Below are 20,216 nucleotides of genomic sequence, written 5' to 3'. Positions count from 1 at the left end.
TAGAAAAGCACTACTTAACTACTCTCACTGTATTTCCTCACTGTTTAAAGAATAACTGTACCCTAGCTAACTTAATACAGCAAGGCAAGATTAGATGCTGAGATGCTTACTTCCACAAGGTAAGGTGATAAGCTTCCAACTAATGAACTGAACTCAAATGACTGTGATAACTGTCATAGATCTTTTCTACATCAGGTTCCAAAAGAAAACAAAATAAAAAACAAGCTGTTGTGCAAGTTCCATCCTCTCAGTGCTGTTTATAGAATGATTACCTGACTCTGGTAAAATACATATTCAGAGATTTGCTAAGATCTGTTGCAGTACTTGAAAGCTATAAAACAATTTCAAAAACCTTTACTCTTCCCTTCCAAAATTTTTGTTTAAACCTAAACATTTAATCAGTTATAACACTGGCGATACATTTTTAACACAACCATCTGTACAAGTCAGTGTGACAGCGAAATGACAAAATTATTTATAAAACTCCAGTTAGCTATACTGGCATATGTTACACATGCACTGCCCCATTCTCCCTGGCACAGATAGCAACACTTCACATCGGCACATCTTGAAAGGGAAGGTCGTTCAGGTATGGGAAAGTACAGTTGTGTATACTTACCATAAATGTAGATGTTGAGTGCATTCACTGCTGAAGTCATCACATTTGGGTTATCTGCCTGCAGGTAGCCCTCAGTCGGCCTGAATAACAGAGTCTTGGGATTTCTGCATCAGATGCTATTGCTTCTTCCATGACATCAGGGATATAAAACATGCAGCCGACACCATTACATCAGTTTTTTCTTGCCCCAGATGTCAGGTGCCCCCAAAAATAGGAAGCAATTACATGGTATGGAACACCCCCAGCAAAAAGTAAATACACATGATATAAGATATGCCAAACAACAAAGACAGGTAGAAGTAAAGAAAGACAGGGGGCTGGAGGGAGGGTAACCAGGACTGCAACAGTGAATACACTCAAACATCTACATTTATGGTAAGTGTACACAACTGTACTATGTTAACTGTACTCTGCCTAACATACAAAGCTATGTCAAACCCAGAGCTGTTGGACATGCTCCATTTAAAGAAATCCCAATCCCTCCGAGCTACACGCTCTAGGGACATAAACCTTGTCACCACAATAAACAGAACATGCTGGAGGGATAGATTCCTGTTCCAAAGACTTCCCATACTCTGGAATATATCAAACAAAGCTCCTCATTAGCACTCTTCAAGAAAAATCTTGATGAATGGATGGGAAATAGGAAATTCACCCCAGGGATCACTTCTGTGGCTCTGCTCAACAGTGGCACAGGAAAATAATTTTCTTGGGTGGCAAAAGCCAGGGTACCTTTTTGGCTGGGCTTGTATAGGCCCCAGGGCCGATAGCCTAGTACCTACCTATGAACCTATGTTCTTCGTGTTTCAATGTTGCATAGTCATCACATTTGGGTTGATTCCCAAAGATAAGGAAGGGTGGATGTAGTTATGCAGCATTAGGGCTGGCAATCAGGCCCTATAAGACTGCTGTGGCAAATCCAGCTCTGGATTTAGAAAAGATAGTTATGTGGTAATGCTTGGTGAAAGTGTGTACAGAGCTCCAGGTTGCAGCTTCTAGGATGCCCCTTGGTAGGGACTCCCCTGAGAAATGCTGTAGAGGTTGATGTAACCCTAGTGGAATGTGTCCTAAATCCCCTGTGGAGCAGGTTTCCCATGATGTTTGTAGCAGAAATGGATGCAGTGTGCTATCCATTTAGAAATGGTTTGCTTTGAAATGGCCTTGCCCTCTGCCTCTGCAGCAAAGCTGACTAGCAGCTGGTCAGATTTTCTGAAAGGCTTAGACCTGTCAAGATAGAACCTGAGCTGCGTGTGCATGTCCAGGGAGTGTAGGATTCTTTCCCTTTATTCTGAGGATTGGGGAAAAAGGTTGGAAAATGAATGGATTGGTTCAAAGACACAATGGGTACAACCTTGGGCATAAATGATGGGTTAAGTTCAGAGGGAAACCTTGTCCCCATGGAAGATAATGAAGGGTTCCATGGCCATAAGGGCCTGCAATTCAGACACTCTTCTTGCTGAAGTGATGGCTAGAAGTAAAGCTGTCTTCCATGAGAGGAGTTTTAACTCTGCTGTGGCAGGAGGTTCAAAGTGCAGAAAGGTGAGTTTTTCCAATAGAAAGTTAAGGTCCCAGGCAGGAATTGGAGCTCTCATGGGGGGTCTTAAATTTTTGGCTCCTCTCAGGAACTGTTTTGACTAGAGGATGAGAGAAAAGGGGTGGCTCAGTATTATATTGGGCCGAGATGTCAGATGCATGAATCTTGACTGAAGAGAAGGATAAGCCTTTGTGGAGCATTTCTGTTAAGAAATCTAGTATCCGAGGCAAGTTGGGCAGAGTTGTGTCCATTCCCTGAGACTGGTTCCAGGAGTCTTATCTTTTCCACGTTTCTGAATAGGATTTTCTAGTACTAGGCCTCCTTGCCTCAAGAATAACCTCCAGCACCTGCTTACTGAGAGCTGCTGAGGAAGAATTCAGGGGATGAGCCAGGCTGCTAGGTTCAGGGTCTGTAGCTGAGGGTGCAGAATCTGGCCCGCCTAGTGGGACAGCAGGGAAGGAGTCTGAGGCAGGCGTCATGATGGCAACACTGTCAGACTGCTTAAAAGAGGGTACCAGTGCTGGCCTGGCTAGTCTGATGTAATCAGGATTGTCCTTGGCTTGTCCTGTTTGATCTTTAGTAGAACCTTTGAGAGGAGGGGGAAAGACATAGACCGAGAGGCTTTCCCAGGTGAAGGACAGGGCATCCACTTTCCAAGCTTGGCTGTAGGAAGTTCTGGTGCAATATTTGCTCAATTGATAGTTCTGAGGGGAAGCAAAAAGGTCCACCTCTGGTGCCCTCCACCTGTTCCTCAAAAGCTTTAATATTTTGGGTTCCAGTTTCCACTCGTGTGGGTCCATGAGATTTCTGCTTAAGTCGTCTGCTAGTGAATTTAGTTTGTCTGGCAGGAATTGAGCTTGCAGGCTCCCTTGGTTGCTCAAGGCTGCATTCCACAGAGCCATGGCTAGTCTGCAGAGTGGGTAGGAATGGGTTCTCCTTGCTTGTTTATGTACCACATAACTGTGGTGTTTGTCTGTCTTTACCAATAGTTGTCCTGGAAGAATAAGGCATTTGAAGGCCATCAGAGCATTCTGTACAGCTAACATTTCTTTTTGATTGATATGGAGGTGCATTTGCTTTGGGTTCCATTTGTCCTGAATGCAGTACCCCTGCCATGTGAGCCCCCCATGCATAGTCTGATGCGTCTGTTAGGGTTTGATCGGCAGGGGATAGAGTGAAAGGGAGTCCCGTGTTGTGGTTGCAGGTCTCTGCCCACCAAAGGAACTCTGTCCTTAGGCAAGGAATGATAGGAACCATTGTTTCCAGGTCCTGAGAATGTTGACACCAGAGACTTTTTAGGTACCATTGAAGTTTCCTCATATGCAGTCTTGCATATGGAATTTGTAGAATGCAAGAGGCCATGAACCCTAGGGCCTGCAGTATTTTCCTTGCAGATAGCCGGGTTTTGGTGGCCAGTAGATTGAAGTAGTTTGTCAAATTTGTTTCTCTGGAGTGGGGAATGCCATCGGGGAAGTTGTGTTCAAGCTTGCTCCCAGGAATACAATCTGTTGGCTGGGTACCAGTTGTGATTTCTTTTCATTTATGGTGTACTCCAGTGAAGTAAGAAGTCCCTTTATAAATGCCAGGTGCTGTAGTAGCAAGTCCTGACTGTCCGCCTGAATCAGGCAATCATCCAAGTATGGGTAAATTTGAATTCCTCTCCATCTGCAATATGCAATGGCTGGAGCTAGGCACTTTGTGAATACCCTGGGCGCAGTAGATAAGCCAAATGGAAGTGCAGAGAACTGATAGTGCATGGAGCCTGCTCTGAACAGTAGGTATTTCCACAGCAAGATTCCCTTATGGGAATGTGCAGATAAGCTTCTTTTAAGTCTAGGGTTGCTAGCCAAGAGTTCTTGGCTAGCATAGGAAGCAGCTGTTGGAGAGTAAGCATTTTGAGTTTTGGAACCACCAGAAAGTTGTTGATAATAGACAGATCCAGGATAGGACGCCAAGAGTTTTCTTTTCTGGGAACCAGAAACAGTCTGGAATAAAAGCCTTGTCCCCTTTGTTCTGCTGGGACAGGTTGATCAGCCTTGATACTGAGAAGAGAAAGCACTTGCTTTTGGGCCTCTGCACACTGCTTTGAGGGGAGGTCTGGCCATCCACTTAGGGTTGGCAGTGAGTGGAAGTGGAATCTGTATCCCTGGGAAACTATGTTTACGATCCATCTGTCTTGGGTAATGCATTCCCTGTTTTTGGCATGCAGGGCAATTTTCCCTCCTACGGGTGCAAGTACTTGGGCAAGGCTTGGAAGAGTGAAGGATAAGTCTTTGTGCAATTTTACCATAGGATGGTGGCTTACTACTCCCTGTTTTGGACGTGGGAGCACTCCATTGCTTAGACCTGTGCATAATCTGAGACTAAAGTCTTGGTGGTCTGCTGCCCCTGGGCTTGGACTGAGAAGGCCTAGAAGGGACTGGAAAAGACCAGTTGTTTGAAGGCCAATGCCTACTGAATCTAGGTGACTGTACTTGTAAGAAATCTTTAACAGTTTGCATAGATTTAGCTTCCTCCTCCATCCTTTTGAGGATGACTTCTGCTTTACTGCCAAAAAAGACGCTCTTGATTTAAAGGTGCAGCTAGTAATTTTGCTTTGACATGATTTGTCAAGTTTTGTTCCTTAAGCCAAGCATGCCTTCTAAGAACAGACCCAGTGACAGCAGCCCTGCAAGATGATTCTAAAGCATCAAACCCACATTGCAAAGTATGCTTACCAACTTGGTTAGCAGAATGCATTAACTCTTGTAAATCTTTGTGTTCTGCACAGTCAGGAATCAACATACATTTCTGTTTAATTAGCTCCATAATATGCTGCTGGTACTTTAACATATGAAACTGGCATTTTAAAGCCCTAATGGCAAGAGTAGCAGAGGTTTATACCTTCTTACCCCATCTGTCTAAAGCCCTAGAATCCCTGTCCAAAGGGGTACTATTTTTGGCAGTTGTAGCCTTAATGCCTTTAGGTCCCTGGGAAATGGTATCTGGATCCGCAGTAAGATTCTTAAAAAGGAATCTGTGGGAGTAAGATTCCAAGAAGACATCTACAATTTCCAGAACAGGAGGGATAGCTAGAGGCCTGTGCTGAGGCAAGTTTAAAAATTCCCAGTGTCTCTTTTTGGACTGACACCAGTCTTGGCTCTCCCAGTGGAAATGGTCTCTAAGGGTATGCAGGGTTTCACCAAAAGAAAATCTTTTTGGGGGGGGGGGGCAGAGGGAATGGAATCCTCTGCATCAGATTCCTCATAGGTACATAAGGGTATGCCTTGCTAATCAGAAGGATCAGAGATATCAGATTCCTGATCAGAAGTATCAGAAGGAAATTCAGTTCTTGGTCTTTTTGAGGGGGAAGGCTGACTTCCCCAAATGAAAGTAATGAGGTCTTCAGCCATTCTAAGCATTTGTTTTTGTGGCATGTGGGCCTGAGAATGCGCTTTGGTCATTGGTTTCCTAGGTGCAGTGCGAACTTTAGGCCTGAGAAATTTGGTATTTTTGGTTTGGAAAAAAGTCGTCTGTTTAATATGAAAAATCAGAAGGCTTGAATACACCTTCAGAAGCCTGTGCCTGCACAGCGGCTCCAGACCCATCCAAGGTAGAGACATCCGCAGGTTCCATAGTCGAAGCATCTCGTGGCATACTGGACTCCGAATGGATCTCAGCAGAGGCCTGCGAATCTGTAGAAGCAGGTATCATGGGCTGCAAAAGCGCCTCACTGAGTACCGGGTGGACTGGCGACTAGCTTAATGGTAGCACCGTCGGCAGTTTTGGACCTATGCGGTCTGTCTCTGTCTTTAACTAAGTTTTTTCGGAAGATCTGCAGTCAGATGGCTTATCGAAGCCATTTAGGAGTACGGAGATTGAGAGCAAAAGAATTTAGCTACAAAAATAACCAGACAACGAATAGTTCGGGCATTGAATAAGGCAAAAAAACTGACAGCCAGGGAGGCTGTGGTCTGGGCCTAAACAGGTGACACAGTAAGAATGAAAATCTCTGTGAGGTATTTGTTTTCCACAGGCAAGATAATTATTTTTTTCTGACATTGGTTAGAGCATGAAAAAAAGGATCCCCAATGGGGTACTTATCTTTTTAGAAGACTTCAGTTCTGAAACTCAAAAAACGAATATGTCAGGAGGTGGCCGACCGGCACTTGTGAACTGCTTCTGCTTCAGGCACTGCATGGCAAGAAAGACTGATGTAATGGCGTTGGCTGCATGTTTTATACCCCTGACGACCTAATGTCATGGAAGAAGCGACAGCATTCGACACAGAAATCCCAATACTCTGGTATTCTGGCCGACTGAGGGTTACCTGCAGGCAGATAACCCAAATGTGATGACTGCAACAGTGAAACACAAAGAACATCCCTGAATGCCCTGAAATCTGCAGTAAGCAAGAACTGGGGCTAGGCATTTTGTGAATACTCTTGGGGCAATGGAAAGACCAAAAGGCAAGGCAGAAAATTCAAAGTGCCACAAGGCTACAGAGAATCATAAAAACTTCCTGTACTTGGGATGGAGGAGGATGCATAGACCAGCATCCATTATGTCTACTGAGGCATCATAGGCTTGTGGGATGATCAGAGGAAAAAGGGTTTGCACAGTAAGCACTCCGAATGTACGCACTTTCAGGAAGGTGTTGAGGTAGGAGATGTACAGGATGGGTATTCCAAGGGCCCACTTTTACTTGGTACCAAAAACATTCTTGAATAGAACCCTTTTCTCCGTATGATTTGATGGTACACATTAAATGGTGCCTTGATCCAACAGGTCTTGCAACACCTTTGGGAAATGTGGCAGCTGGTCTCTAGGAGGCTGGGGGATGACCCTGAAAGATGGGAGAGAATTGAATTTCGGAGCATGAAATAACCCTTTTTTATGATGGAGAGCACCAAAGAATCCTGTGCAAGGACTTCCCAAGCTGGAGTCGAAAGGAAAAGGCAAACAGAAAGGGAGGGGGGATGTTTGAGGTCCAAATAGTCAGATGGTCCTTAATCTGTCTGGTAAGGGCTGGTTTTGAAGGGGGGGCTTGCTGGGGAGTCCTACGTTGCTGAGGTCTCTTAGACTTTTTAGCTGGAGGGGGCCATGACTGCCTTCTAACAAACAAAAGTTTAGAAAGTGAACTCCTTTGGAATTTTGGTACAGAAGAGACCAGGATGTGTTTCAGTTCCTCCATCTCTTTACCCTTCTCCTGTAAGGTTTTAAACAATTCCGCAGCCACAGGCCCAAACAGGGCTGAATTGTCCAAAGGAGCATCTGTGAGCCTGGATTTAATGTCCTCCGGTAAGGGTTGAAGTCACAACCAGGCAAATCTTTTCAAGACCAAACCTGTGGCAGCTGCCCTAGCTGAAGCCTCCACAGCATCATAACTGTATCTTACTGAATGGCAGGCCACTTAAGAGAAGCCCCAATCAGGGATGAGGCCAAAGACTTATTCTCAGACTATAGCAAATATGAAATAATCTTAGAAAGTTGTGACAAGAGTTCCAAGGTATATTTAGTCATGTGTGGTTTGGTAACTGATGGCCCTAAAGGAGAGGATGGCAGAACTGTATACTTTTTTGCTTAACCTTTCCATATGTCTACTATCCTTGTTAGAAGGAAGAAGGGTAGTGGAGGGAAGTAACCTACAGGGTTTATCAGAAGCCACAATGACGACAGAAGGGTCAGTAGAAGGGGCTTTGAAGAAACTTACAAACTTCAGGCACCTTGTAGAATCTCAGCAAAAGATTTAGGAGACCGTACACACACCTGGATTGTAATTTAAAACCAAAAATTTATTTTAAGTGCTTTCGTCTCATACAACGCTTCTTCAGACACTGAATTTAATATATACATGCACCACTTTTAAAACTAAAGAATTTCCAATCAGAAGATGTAATCAAACCACGTCACAAATTATGTGACTCAACTAAAAGGCATGTACAAAAACAATGCAATCTATCTGAAAATGTTGCTGTTTGTCTTTCGGCTTTTCCCGGTTAGGGGTCGCCACAGCGGAACTCTGGTCAGCTAATGATTGGCAGTATATTTTTACAGTGCCGAGTTGCCAGCTCAATGCCCAACCTTCAACGAAGGCACACCCATTCACGCATGTCTTTCAGAACGCAACTCGACCCGCAGGGAGGACATGCAGGCTCCACACAGAAGGCACTCCCCGCACTCCAGCCGAGAAACGAATGGGAGAACCTCTTTGCTGTGAGGCAACAATGCTACCGCTGCACAACATCAAATAATCTGAGTAGTAAAATCCACCAGTAAAATCCACCAGTATTAACTTATGCGTTTAGTTCCATTAAGTTAAATATCATAAATCATTAAGTTAAATATCATTGCTTTCAAGCACATTTTCTTGTGAACTGCATTATAACTGAAGCCCCTGTTAAAAACCGTGCAATTTCCTTTGTTTTGAGTTAAACATTAAAATACAATATATTAGTTCATTAGTTAATGTTAATAGCAGGTACATAATCTGTTGTCACGTCTTATTGTTAAAGAAAACATTTAGAGAAATACCTCAAAAGGGCGATCACTACAAATCCTATAAATTTACATAAAAGAACATGCCAGCAGTAAGGTTTCTAATGCGAACATTACTGCTCACAACATATACTAAGGTCACGTAATTCTAGCATAAATGCAGGTATACATGGTTCATTACAACAAAGAACTTTTAGGACTGTCACAAAATACCTCAGGAGTCTGATCGCTGCAAATCCTTTACAATTATATACAAGTCGCCAAAACAATAGAATTTCTAGTGCGTCGCTACACACGGTGCATACCACAACCACACAATTCTAGGGTAGCTTGGTTGCTAATATAAATAAATCATAGCGACAAAAATCTTTAGAGACTTTCACACAGTATACTCTAATGCCATCACTATATGTACAAACTAAAACTACTAATATCCTTCACAGCAAATGACATATGGAAATATATATTACATACATAAATTAAGTAGCATAAGGGTGGTAAGTTCTTAAAACAGATACAACTACGTAATGAGGTACTTATGAAAAACTCTATTCCATAAACAGATGTATATGCATAAAGTAATAAACATTCTGTTGATCATGCAAACTAAATAAAAATAATGAAAGATCTATATTAGCAAAAAATATGGAATTTAATAGACTAATGAGAAAATGGTCTGCCAATCAAAAAAGGTTTTAGACACACACTCATTTAGGCCATGTAGTCCATCAGCCTGTAGTCAAATAATCCATTTCTGTTCAGCTTGTTCAGTTCTATCTCTAAATTTCCCTAATCTATTATTCATGACAATTTCTAATACTATAAATCTAAACGAATGATGAGAATTGTTATCTAACATGCTTGGCTGCTGCTGCTGTATTGTCCTTTTTATTGATATTATATACATGTTGTCTTACTCTTTCCTTTAATGTTCTATTGGTCTTACCAACATAAAATTTTGAACACATTGTATAAGAAGCCAAGTATACAAGATCATGAGTATAGCAATCTGCATAAAATGATAATGTATATGTTTTGTTGGTATTGGGATGTATAAAATAACAAGCACTAGCCATACAAGGACACATATTACAATGTCTACAACTGAAGGTGCCATTTCACGGAGTGGATGGATCGTGTTACCATTTCATTACAAAAATCTACGTTTCAATGATCTACAGTTTTCATATGCTACATGTGGATAATCTCCCACAATTTTTTGTATATCATCGTTACCTGTCAATATATGCCAAATTCATAACAGTCCTGTTATCAGACATGTAAGAAAATAACATCCTACACATCTTGTCACTATTAGTAGTCATTTTTAATTGTTCTGATTGTGCTCCGTTAGAAAAAAAATGGTTTTGCTTTCTCTCTTCTATCCTTGGTGACCACAGATAGATGCTTCTGGCGGATCTACTTCACATGGTCGACATTTCAGAATGTCGAAGACCATACGGCCGAGAACATATGATCGATATTCGAAATGTTGACCATGGAATTAAAAAAAAAAATACAACAAAAACTTACTTCACACAAAAGCAGGGCCCCCCTGCACCCCTCGTGGAGGGCTCCGCCCCCAACACCTCCCAGAACGTAAATATACCAACTCCGAGATTGCACTACAGTGCAGAAGATAGAAATCTTTCCAGTCACCACTGTACAGAGATGCCGGTTCCGCATGGTCGACATTTTGAATGTCGATCATATGGTCTCAGCCATATGGTCTTCGACATTCTGAAATGTCAACCGTGTGAAGGGGACCCGCTTCTAGCATAACTCGATTTTCATCTGTCTTCCAAATTATTAATTAAAGATGTAATGCTTTGTTTAAAACCTCATCATCACCTGTCAAATGAGAAGTACTTAAAAATTGAGCTTTTAGTATATTACTAAATATATGGTTAGGATGCAGACTTGTTCTAACAAGCTATTTTTCAAAACCTGTTCTTATAGATCTTAGTTTAGACTGAACTCAAATAACTGTGATAATGGTCAGATATTTTACATATTAGATTCCAAAAGAAAACAAAACAAGCTACTGTGTGAGTTCCTTCCTCTCAGAGCTAGTTATAGAATGACATCACATTTGCTCACCTGACACTGGTACAATACACATTCAGAGCTTTGCTAAGATCTGTTGCAGTATTTGAAAGCTATACAACAATTTCAAAAACCTCTACTTTTCCCTTCTAGGATTCTTTGTTTAAACAAACATTTAATCAGTTATAACACTGTTGATACATTTTCAGCACAACCATCTGTACAAGATAGTGCGATAGTGAAATGACAAAATTATTTATAAAACTCCAGTTAGCTATGCTGGCATATGTTACACATGCACTGCCCCATTATCCCTGGCACAGATGGCAGCACTTCACATTGTCACATTTTGAAAGAGAAGGTCATTCAGGTACGGGAAGACCTGAATGTCCTGAAGTCTGCAGTAAGCAATAACTGGGGCTAGGCATTTTGTAAATACCCTTGGGGCAGTGGAAAGACGAAAAGGCAAGGCAGAAAATTCAGTGTGTCATGAGGCTACAGAGAATCATAAAAAATTCCTGTATTTGGGATGAATAAGTATGTGTAGGTCAGCATCCATTATGTCTATGGAGGCCATATAGGCTTGTGGGATGATCAGAGGAAAAAAGGGTTTGCAAAGTAAGCATTCTGAATGTAGGCACTTTCAGGAAGGTGTTGAGGTAGGAGATGTCCAGGATGCGTCTTCCAAGGGCCCTCTTTTCCTTGGTACCAAAAACCATAATTGACTAGAACCTTTTCCCCCTTTGATTTGATGGTACAGGTTGAATGGTGCCTTGATCCAACAGGTCTTGCAGCACCTTTGGGAAATGTGGCAGTTGATCTCTGGGAGGCTGGGAGATGCCCCTGAAAGGTGGGAGAGAATTTCAGAGCATGAAATAACCCTTTTTTATGATGGAGAGCACCCAAGATTCCTTTGCAAGGATTTCCCAAGCTGGAGTCAAAAGGAAAGTAGAATCTGTCTAGTTTCGTAGGTGCTGAAGGCTGGGAGACATGAGTCTTACTGGAAGATGGAGATGTATCCAAAAATGTAGGTAAGATAAAAATATGGCTGAGGGACTAGGAATATCTACCTGAAGTAATCTGTAATAACATTTTTGAACTTCAGATGACTGACAACTACCCAATTTGAAGTGTTCCCTCATCTTACCCAAGGTCTCAAAGAAAGTAATCTTCTCCATTGGGGAGTCAGCACCATTGGAGTCCTCCTCTGGGGAAGCATAATCCAGAAGGGAAGAGATCTGAGATGAATAAGGTAGGGACTCAAAGATTCTTCCGCTTTGGAAGAATCTTCTTCCCTAACCATCTTTTGAGGAGAGGTAACAGTGTGGCCGGTACTAAAACCCACTGGAGGAGGCCTAAAAGACAAAGGCATTAAAAATGCTCTGTGAAAAACTTTGCCAGTCTTTTAGTTGATATGTGGAATGTAACAAATGCTTATATTTTGTTTCTTCTTAGCATGCAGATCAACTCTATGTAAAGTCGAAGGACTAGAATTAGGCCTAGCTTCAATAATGTTGGAGTCAACTTCCTCCCTAACCAATATTTGGGAGAACCCCCAAGGGCCCTTGGTAACCACAAGTCTAGGCTCCTCCTGAGCATCCATACCGGATGCCTGCAGTACCTCTAAGGATGTACTGTGATCCTGATCCAAGGCAACCTCCATTATGGGCTCGGCCTGTGATTCAGACGCAAGGGCTTGAACATTTCCCCAGGCTAGCAACTGCCTCGGGAAAGACATCTGCAGCAGGAGGTGCTTCTGAAGTTTCAGGCCTAGGCTTTGTGGCCTTGCGCTTCACAAGCAACAATGCCTCAGGCCCTGAAGTGCCTTTCGCAAACAGTTTCAAGCACTGATTCTCTAACTACATAAAAAGGGAAGTTAACCTACTTCTTAATGTTTTAGGCACAAAAGCTTGGTAGACAGAACAAGATCTAGGATTGTGGATAGCCCCAAGAAAAAAAAAGCACTGCTGGCGATTGTCTTTATATGGAATCTGATTGTCCACATGAACATCTGCCTTTCTTGGATGACATTAAAAAGGTAAACAAATGATTCCCCAGTGGGGCACTTATCTGAAATGCTGAGTCAGCAACCACTTCGGTGAGCAGACCATACATATGGGTGAAGCGTTCAGACTGGCAGCAAAGGAGTTCTGAGGATGGTGTATACATATGTCACTTTTATGGCCTAAGTCCGATAGCAGCCTGCATGCGACATACCATGCACCTCTAAGTACTAAGTGTCTTTTGTATACTGGCCTATGTTGGGTCATTGCGGCAGGCAAGCCCCTCATGTAAAGAATATTGCAACAGAGGACTAGGAGGACATCATATGCTCTTAGGGTGAAGAGTCTTGCATACAAATTGTTCAGCAGTGCAGACTGTTAAGACAGATTCCGGACCTTCATGCCAAGAAAGCAACTCTCTTCAATGGGGTGAACTAATATTTGACAGCATTTACTATCCCTCTAATGGTCAGAGAGCTTTTTAGCTGCTCTAGGGAAGAGGTTCCTAGGAAAGTACTAGGCCATCACTTGCAGACTGAAAAACAAACAAACAAAAAAGTGAATGAGCTGAAAGGAACCAGTCATCTAAGTAAGGGAATAAATATGTATACCCTTCAGTGGTGTAACAACTATGGTTACCATGCTTAAGCACTGCATAAAGATACAAGGCGCACACAACCTGAAAAAATAGGATATGAAGTGGCATTTCTGATCTGCCAGGGTTAACTGGAGGAACCTGTAATGGGACTTCTGAATCTGAATGCAAAGAGAAGCATCAAACAGGTAGGAAACCAAGCAAAGTCAAGAAGTAGCAGCTATCATAGTAAATAAAGAGTCTCATAAGCTCGTTCACATCAATGAATAATGTGGAAATAAAAAAAAATACAGTCTCTACTTGCTGTTACACAATGCAAATAGCTTCCTGCACATACATATTGCAAATATGTCCAGAATTATTTTTTTTTGCAATTTGTATAGTCTGTGCAGCAACTGTCATCTTATATACCAAAGTCCAAGAATGTAAATATCTACATATCTGTGTATGTCTGGTAACACGTTTTAACTGGCATTTGTACACCATTTTAGAAGTTCCTGTATATCTTACTACTAACTCCACTGTTACGTTTTCAGTGTTACTTCAATTGTGCTTAACGAGCTTGTATATGTTAAGTATGTATGTATGTACATACATAAAAGCTGGTTCTGGGAAGCAGAACTGTAACACATTGTCTGTGACCCAGATGTGTCTGTGTGTTTGTGTATGGCCTTCAGAAAAGGATAGAAAAAAATCAAATGCTAGGGCACAACCAGCAATGCCATGAAAGAGGCAGAAATCCTGGCAGCTACCTTTTGCAGAAAAAAAATGCTACTCAAGTACATATTTCTGTTTAGTGCTAAAGTTAAAATCATTAGCTACAAACTGAATGCAATCTGAAGTAGATCATTTCACATGGACAACAATGCTAAATGAGAAAAATTCATGATAATATGACAAATGTCATGAAAAGGCCTCAAGAATGTGTTTAGTACGGCTCTAAATCAAGACAATGTTAAAATGTCATCATCTCAGTCTATGTAACATAAATGGTTAACTCATTTACCTTGGAAATTCAGCCTTCTCAATATCAGCTCTTGCTGAACTGCATTAAGGGATGTAGTCTTTTTTTTCTCTCCCCTAAGGACAAAATGAGAGCTCCACAGTCATGTTTCACTTGCAGTACTGTCCCCACTGATGAAATCAGCAAAATTAAGTTCTGTTTTATCAAGCGTTATCAGAAAAGTTCTCTTCCCAAAAATTAAATTGCCTCCCCCCCTTCTTCATTATACTACAGTCTCATAGTTACTATAGACATGAAGCAGGAGGTATAGGAGGATGCAGAGTAGCTTGGTCCTTCATTTTTATTTTGTGAGTTTTTCAGCCCATCAGCTACATTGCTAATAAGTCAGGATATGTTATCTTGATTTTCTGGCTTAGTGACAGCCTACTCTTGTCAACAAATCTGACTGGATCAGCTTGTAGTAGATAAGATGGCTATCGACATAATGGATCAAATCTGGACAACATACTTTAACATTTCAAACTGCTGTAGGAATGGAGTGGTCACCCAATTCTGTATCAGAACTGAGGGATCACTTACTTAAAAGTACTGATTGTGAAACAGAATTAAATACATAATTTAAATCAGGAAAGTATATGTAGGAAAGCAAAAGGCAATTTGGTAAAGCAGAGTTGGGGGAGACAGAAAAGGTGGCAACAGGAGATGATGATACTTGGCTAAGAAATAGATGGACTAAGAGAGAAGACCTGCAAAAGGCAAACATGACTACTGAAGAAGGTAAGGGGGTGGATATGAATCGAGAGGTGGGGAGAGTGGATGAGACACCCCGCACCAAACTAAAATGGTGAAAACAATCATTATGATCTATCAGGGCAGTAGGGCAGCAGTATTCATCTTTACTCATAATTAGCAAGGACTACTTAAATACTACCCTGTATCATTACTGAACAATTTTCTTCCTTGAAATTGTATGAAATACCTCAGGAATGATTGCCCTGATGAAATCTTCATGTTCAGCACTAAGTTGCTTCACTATGTGAATCAAGCATTTCAGTCTTGGCTGGAAAAGACAAAAAAAACAAGAATACAATAGTTAATAAAGAGTCATAAAATATTAATGCAAACCAATTCATTGTGATTTTTTTTCTAACAATCAGGACTCACTCATTGGTCTTAAGATATAAAGGTATACCCCACCCATTTAAGTGCAAATTAAATGCTTCTTTCAATTCTACTTCATACTTCTGGACCAGGTACAAGATGAATTAATGGGAAAGTGCAGCTACATTCAGCATGCTCACCGTAACAGAAGATATTTGACTAGTAGGATCACTGTCACAATACAGCTTATACTCGACAATCAACTATAAGTGAATGTCTGACTTTCCAAGCTTAATTTACAGAACTTCTGGACTTCCAGGAAGTAAAAAAGGTCTCTGCTTACCAGACGAGGGGCAACAGTCGGATGTAGGAGACAGCAAATCATCTCATGCCACATTTTGGTCTATTTTGCAGTAATGAATTACAGACAAGTGCATCTGGATATCCTGGGTGGTTACCAATGTTTGTTTTCATAGGTTCATAGATAAATACTAAGCTATCAGTCCGCAGACTGTTATAAACCTAGCCAATATCCAGGGGTCAGAATCGAACCTTGCAGTTATCTTTGTGAAGTCAAATCCTTAACTATTATACAAGCCCCTCCCCGTTGCCCCTATCCTTCAAACAGGGTACTGAAAATCATTTCCTCCTAGGAGATGACAGAAGCAGAATGATCCTCCCTCTAGTCCCACTTTTCTTCCTCATGGGCTAGTGAGGCCAGCTTACTCACAACATGGAAGCAAATACTAAAATTAAAGGTCTGGAAGACTGAAGCCTATACTCCAGCAGTAATACTATTCAGTAGAACAGGGTTTCAGGGGAGTATGCTCAGCCCACTGTACAGTGTTCACCATAAGGATCACTGATGCAGTGTATCTTATATGTTGAAGTAGTACTACATTTCTGCAGGCCATGGGACGACACTAGCCACAGACCTGGGGAAAAGGCTGCAACATACTTTGCAGGACTAAAGTTGCAAACCCTGCCCCAGGCCTGAATTTCACGTTTACAGTTTTTAGAAAGTGTAGATGGTAGTCAAAGCTGATGCCTCACAAATGCCCTGGGATAAACATTTTTGAAGGCTGCAGAAGATACTTCTGCTCTTGTGCAACATGCTCTGGTGTGCCCTTCTAGTGGTCTTCCATAGTAACAAAAGGTAATGAAATTTGCCAGCTGAGACACCGACCTCTTTTGTTTGCCTGGCAAGAACTTAAGCAGCTAGTCAGCTTGCTTGAATTTGGCCTAGTTGATATCTTAGTCGCATGTGCATTTCTATTAATTGCAACTATCTTTTTGCTTTATGTTGGTCAGAACACAAATAGGTGACTGAATGAACTGATTTAACTCCCGCCCTTCAATGGAGCTCTGTTGATTCAGTACTCTAACTTCTCATGGGCATGACCTGAACCTTTTACAAAAATTAAGTATTCCCCCACAGTTCAAACAAATGTTCAGATGTCTAGAGCAATAAGTGTTAGTAAAAAACTGTAAATGGCAGACTATTAAGCACAAAATAATCTTTACAATGGTTGCATCCATATAATTCTAGGTAATAAACTACGATTTTATAAAGCCATAATAAACAAAATAAAAATGGATTTTGTAATGTTGTATAAACTGCTTACAATATCTCAATAAACTTTCAAGCAACATACATTGACAAAAGCATTTTCTTCATACAGAGAAACTGTAATACTAACAAATAATATAAAATATTCAATATCAGTATCTGCACTAGAAAGAGATAAAATATCAATACTGTGTTTTCCATTGTGTAAGCTTTAAGACGAAATCTTAAAATACCTTGTATATAGAATGGTTTTGAAATTAATGTAAATAAGAACAAGCAATATTTGATGCCTAGAGGCATCAGTAGAATGTAGCTGAAAAAACATCTGGAGGCACTAAAGGTTGTAATAAGCAGCTCTGAATACACTTCTAGTATGAATGATGGATTTGTTCTGAGCATTACCCCATCCTTGTGAGTGCTTCCTTGTGCATTAAGGCTTGTGACAGAGATCTTGCTGGTAGAACTGATAGTTACCATGAACAATACTTCCCAAAGAAATTTTAAGCCTCCAGAAATGGTAGCTTGAAGAGATGAAGGGTCAATTCTGTCATAAAACTATAGTCCCTAGGGAGATGGATATCCTAATTGGTCTTAGGTGGAAGAGCCCATTCATAAACAAAGTGGAAATGAATATCAAGGGAGGAGCCCTACATGACAAAGACGCTAACACCTAACAGACGTACCTTAATCTGAGGCAAAAACCAAAACCTTTCCAAGAGAGTTCTGTTTGGTACTTGAGGAATACAGATATGGATGCTGCAGTGTATCTATTAAGATAACAGTGCAGTACAGTGAAAAGCTTTTCAAGGTAGACAGGAAAATTTTCCTAGTGCTAGCTCGTCACGTTTCTTGCAGAAAATGCATAACTTCTGAGAGAAAACATTGTCTCAGCGGGAAGATGAGCAGAAATTGCTACAGGGTCTGTGAGGATACCACATGTTATCTGTGCTAGCATGTCTGGCTGCAGTTTTGTAAATACTTGCAAATAATTGTAAACTATCCTGTGTTATAAACGCCAACATGACTAGCTATAATTTTGTAAATAAGTTTTATGTTTTTTGACTATTATGTTAGAATAAAATCTGTGGTGGTGCAGCGGTAGAGTTGTTGCCTTACAGCAAGAAGTTCTCCCGTTCGATTCTCGGCTGGAGTGCCTTCAGTGTGAAGGCTGCATGTCCTCCCCGTGGGTCGAGTGGCATTCCAAAAGATATGCGTGAATGGGTGTGCCTTCGTTGAAAGTTGGGCATCGAGCTGGCAACTCGGCACCATAAAAAAAAAATCTACTGCCAATCATTAGCAGACCGGAGTTCCGCTGTGGCGACCACCGGGAAAAGTCAAAAGACAAACAACAACATGTTAGAAATCAAACAAACAGTATTCTGGCTGGCCAAATGTATAGGTCTTTTACAAAAGAATTCTGAATGCAAGTTGTGCCAATCAGCTGACCCAGAGTGATGTCATCGTGTGCCAGAGATGAAAGAATGGAATTTCCACAGCAGCTGTTTTTGTTTACTTTTCAAAAGTCTGAAATGAGAGAATTCTTGTAACAGCTTTCTGTGACTTTTAAAAGATTCTGCTATAAAAAGCAGATGCTCAGTCAAAGTTCATCAGTTGTTCAGTGTAGACGAGTTGAAACAGTTGCTCAGTAGTCGGTGGTTGTTTTTCACATCAGTATTTATCACTCAGATTTTCAGAGCTGTTCAGCAGAAATTGGATTTGCTATTCCAGTAACCGAGGACCAGACAACTACCTAAAGAGTGGACATATATTCTTTCTTGCCTTGCAGAAGTAGGAGTACCATCTTGCCTTGCTGACTTAATGAGATTAGACAGGGACAGTTGACCTTTAGACAGTCAAGAAGCTACAGTTAGAGTTTTTCTTCAGTGTGAAACCTATCCTTCAGTGTTATTTGCATAATTCCTGTGTGTGAAACTCTGTTTATTACTAATGTCTTTCGGCTTTTCCCGGTTAGGGGGTCGCCACAGCGGAACTCTGGTCCGCTAATGATTGGCAGTGGATTTTTTACAGTGCCAAGTTGCCAGCCCGATACCCAAACTTCAAAGAAGGCACACCCATCATGCAAGCATCTATCTGCAGGTCTTTAAACGTCACTCGACCATGGGGAGGACATGTAAACTCCACACAGAAGGCACTCCAGCCTAGAATCAAACTGGAGAACTTCTTGCTGTGAGGCGACAACGCTAACCGCTGCACTACCACGGCTTGTGTAAAACTCTGTTTACTGAAATCAGTTATTCAGTGTCAACATGTTTTAAATCTTTTTTTATTTATTTAACAGTTTACAACTTTTTATTGTGGCTGGTTATTGAGAAAGTACTTTCAATAACCTGAGAGTGTTTATGGTTATTGTGATAACACCAGGGCCACTCCAAAAAGTCTACTGCTTGGATTGCATGTTACCTTTTATATCAGTATTTATTTTGCTCAATATAATTGAACACCCCTTTTGAAGGGTATTCCTGGTAATTTGACTGGTGGCAGTCATTACAGTGTAATTTGGGAAAAAGCACATAGCAAGTTAATCTGTGCCAGTCTTTCACAAGAATGTTTGTATGTGTGAATATCAAATATTTAAGAGTGAGTGTATCAAATACCTAGAAAGTACACTTGTGTACACTTACCATAAATGTAGATGTTAGAGTGTATTCACTGTTGCAGTCATTATATTTGGGTAATCTGCTGGCAGGTTGCCCTCAGTCGGTCTGATTAACAAAGTCTTGGGTCCTGCTTTGGTTGCTGTCCCTTCTTCCATGACGTCAGGTTGTCAGGGGTATAAAACATGCAGCCGACGCCATTACATCAGTTTTTCTTGCCCCAGATGTCAGGTGCCCCCCAAATGGGGAGCAAAATATTTAAGTAATTAAAAACACACAAATATACCTCCAAACAAAAGCAAATACACCAAAAAGGCTTTTAAGCATATTAAAGGAAAGTAGAGGCATAGTAAGAGAAAAAATAGGGGGTTGGAGGGAGGGTAACCAGGACTGCAACAGTGAATACACTCGAACATCTACATTTATGGTAAGTGTACAAAACTGTACTATGTTCGTCGTGTTTCACTGTTGCAGTCATTACATTTGGGTAGATTCCCAAAGTTAAGGTTGGGAGGATGGATTTATACAGCATTAGGACCAGCTATAAGGCCCTGTAGGACAGCAGTAGCAAAGCCAGCACTAGATTTAGAGAAGAAAGGTAAATGGTAATGTTTGGTGAACGTATGAACTGAGCTCCAGGTAGCAGCTTCTAGAATGCCTCTGGTAGGAACACCTCTGAGAAAGGCTGTAGA

General features: G+C 41.2%; 1 protein-coding gene across 1 annotated transcript in view; it reads right to left on the bottom strand.

The window, feature by feature from the left end:
* RRP12 (ribosomal RNA processing 12 homolog) overlaps positions 1-20,216 on the bottom strand; it is a 1,805,151-nt gene that overhangs the window by 588,190 nt on the left and 1,196,745 nt on the right. Inside the window, exon 24 of the mRNA XM_044056239.1 lies at positions 15,216-15,298. Within this exon, the coding sequence (XP_043912174.1) occupies positions 15,216-15,298 (83 nt within the window). The remainder of the gene's footprint in view (positions 1-15,215; positions 15,299-20,216) is intronic.

The sequence above is a fragment of the Protopterus annectens genome, chromosome 14.part0 (assembly GCF_019279795.1).
Source record: "Protopterus annectens isolate FY-2018-M chromosome 14.part0, PAN1.0, whole genome shotgun sequence".
NCBI lineage: Eukaryota > Metazoa > Chordata > Ceratodontiformes > Protopteridae > Protopterus > Protopterus annectens.
Note: the sequence above shows the minus strand (reverse complement) of the source record. Positions and strands in the feature narration are given on the sequence as shown.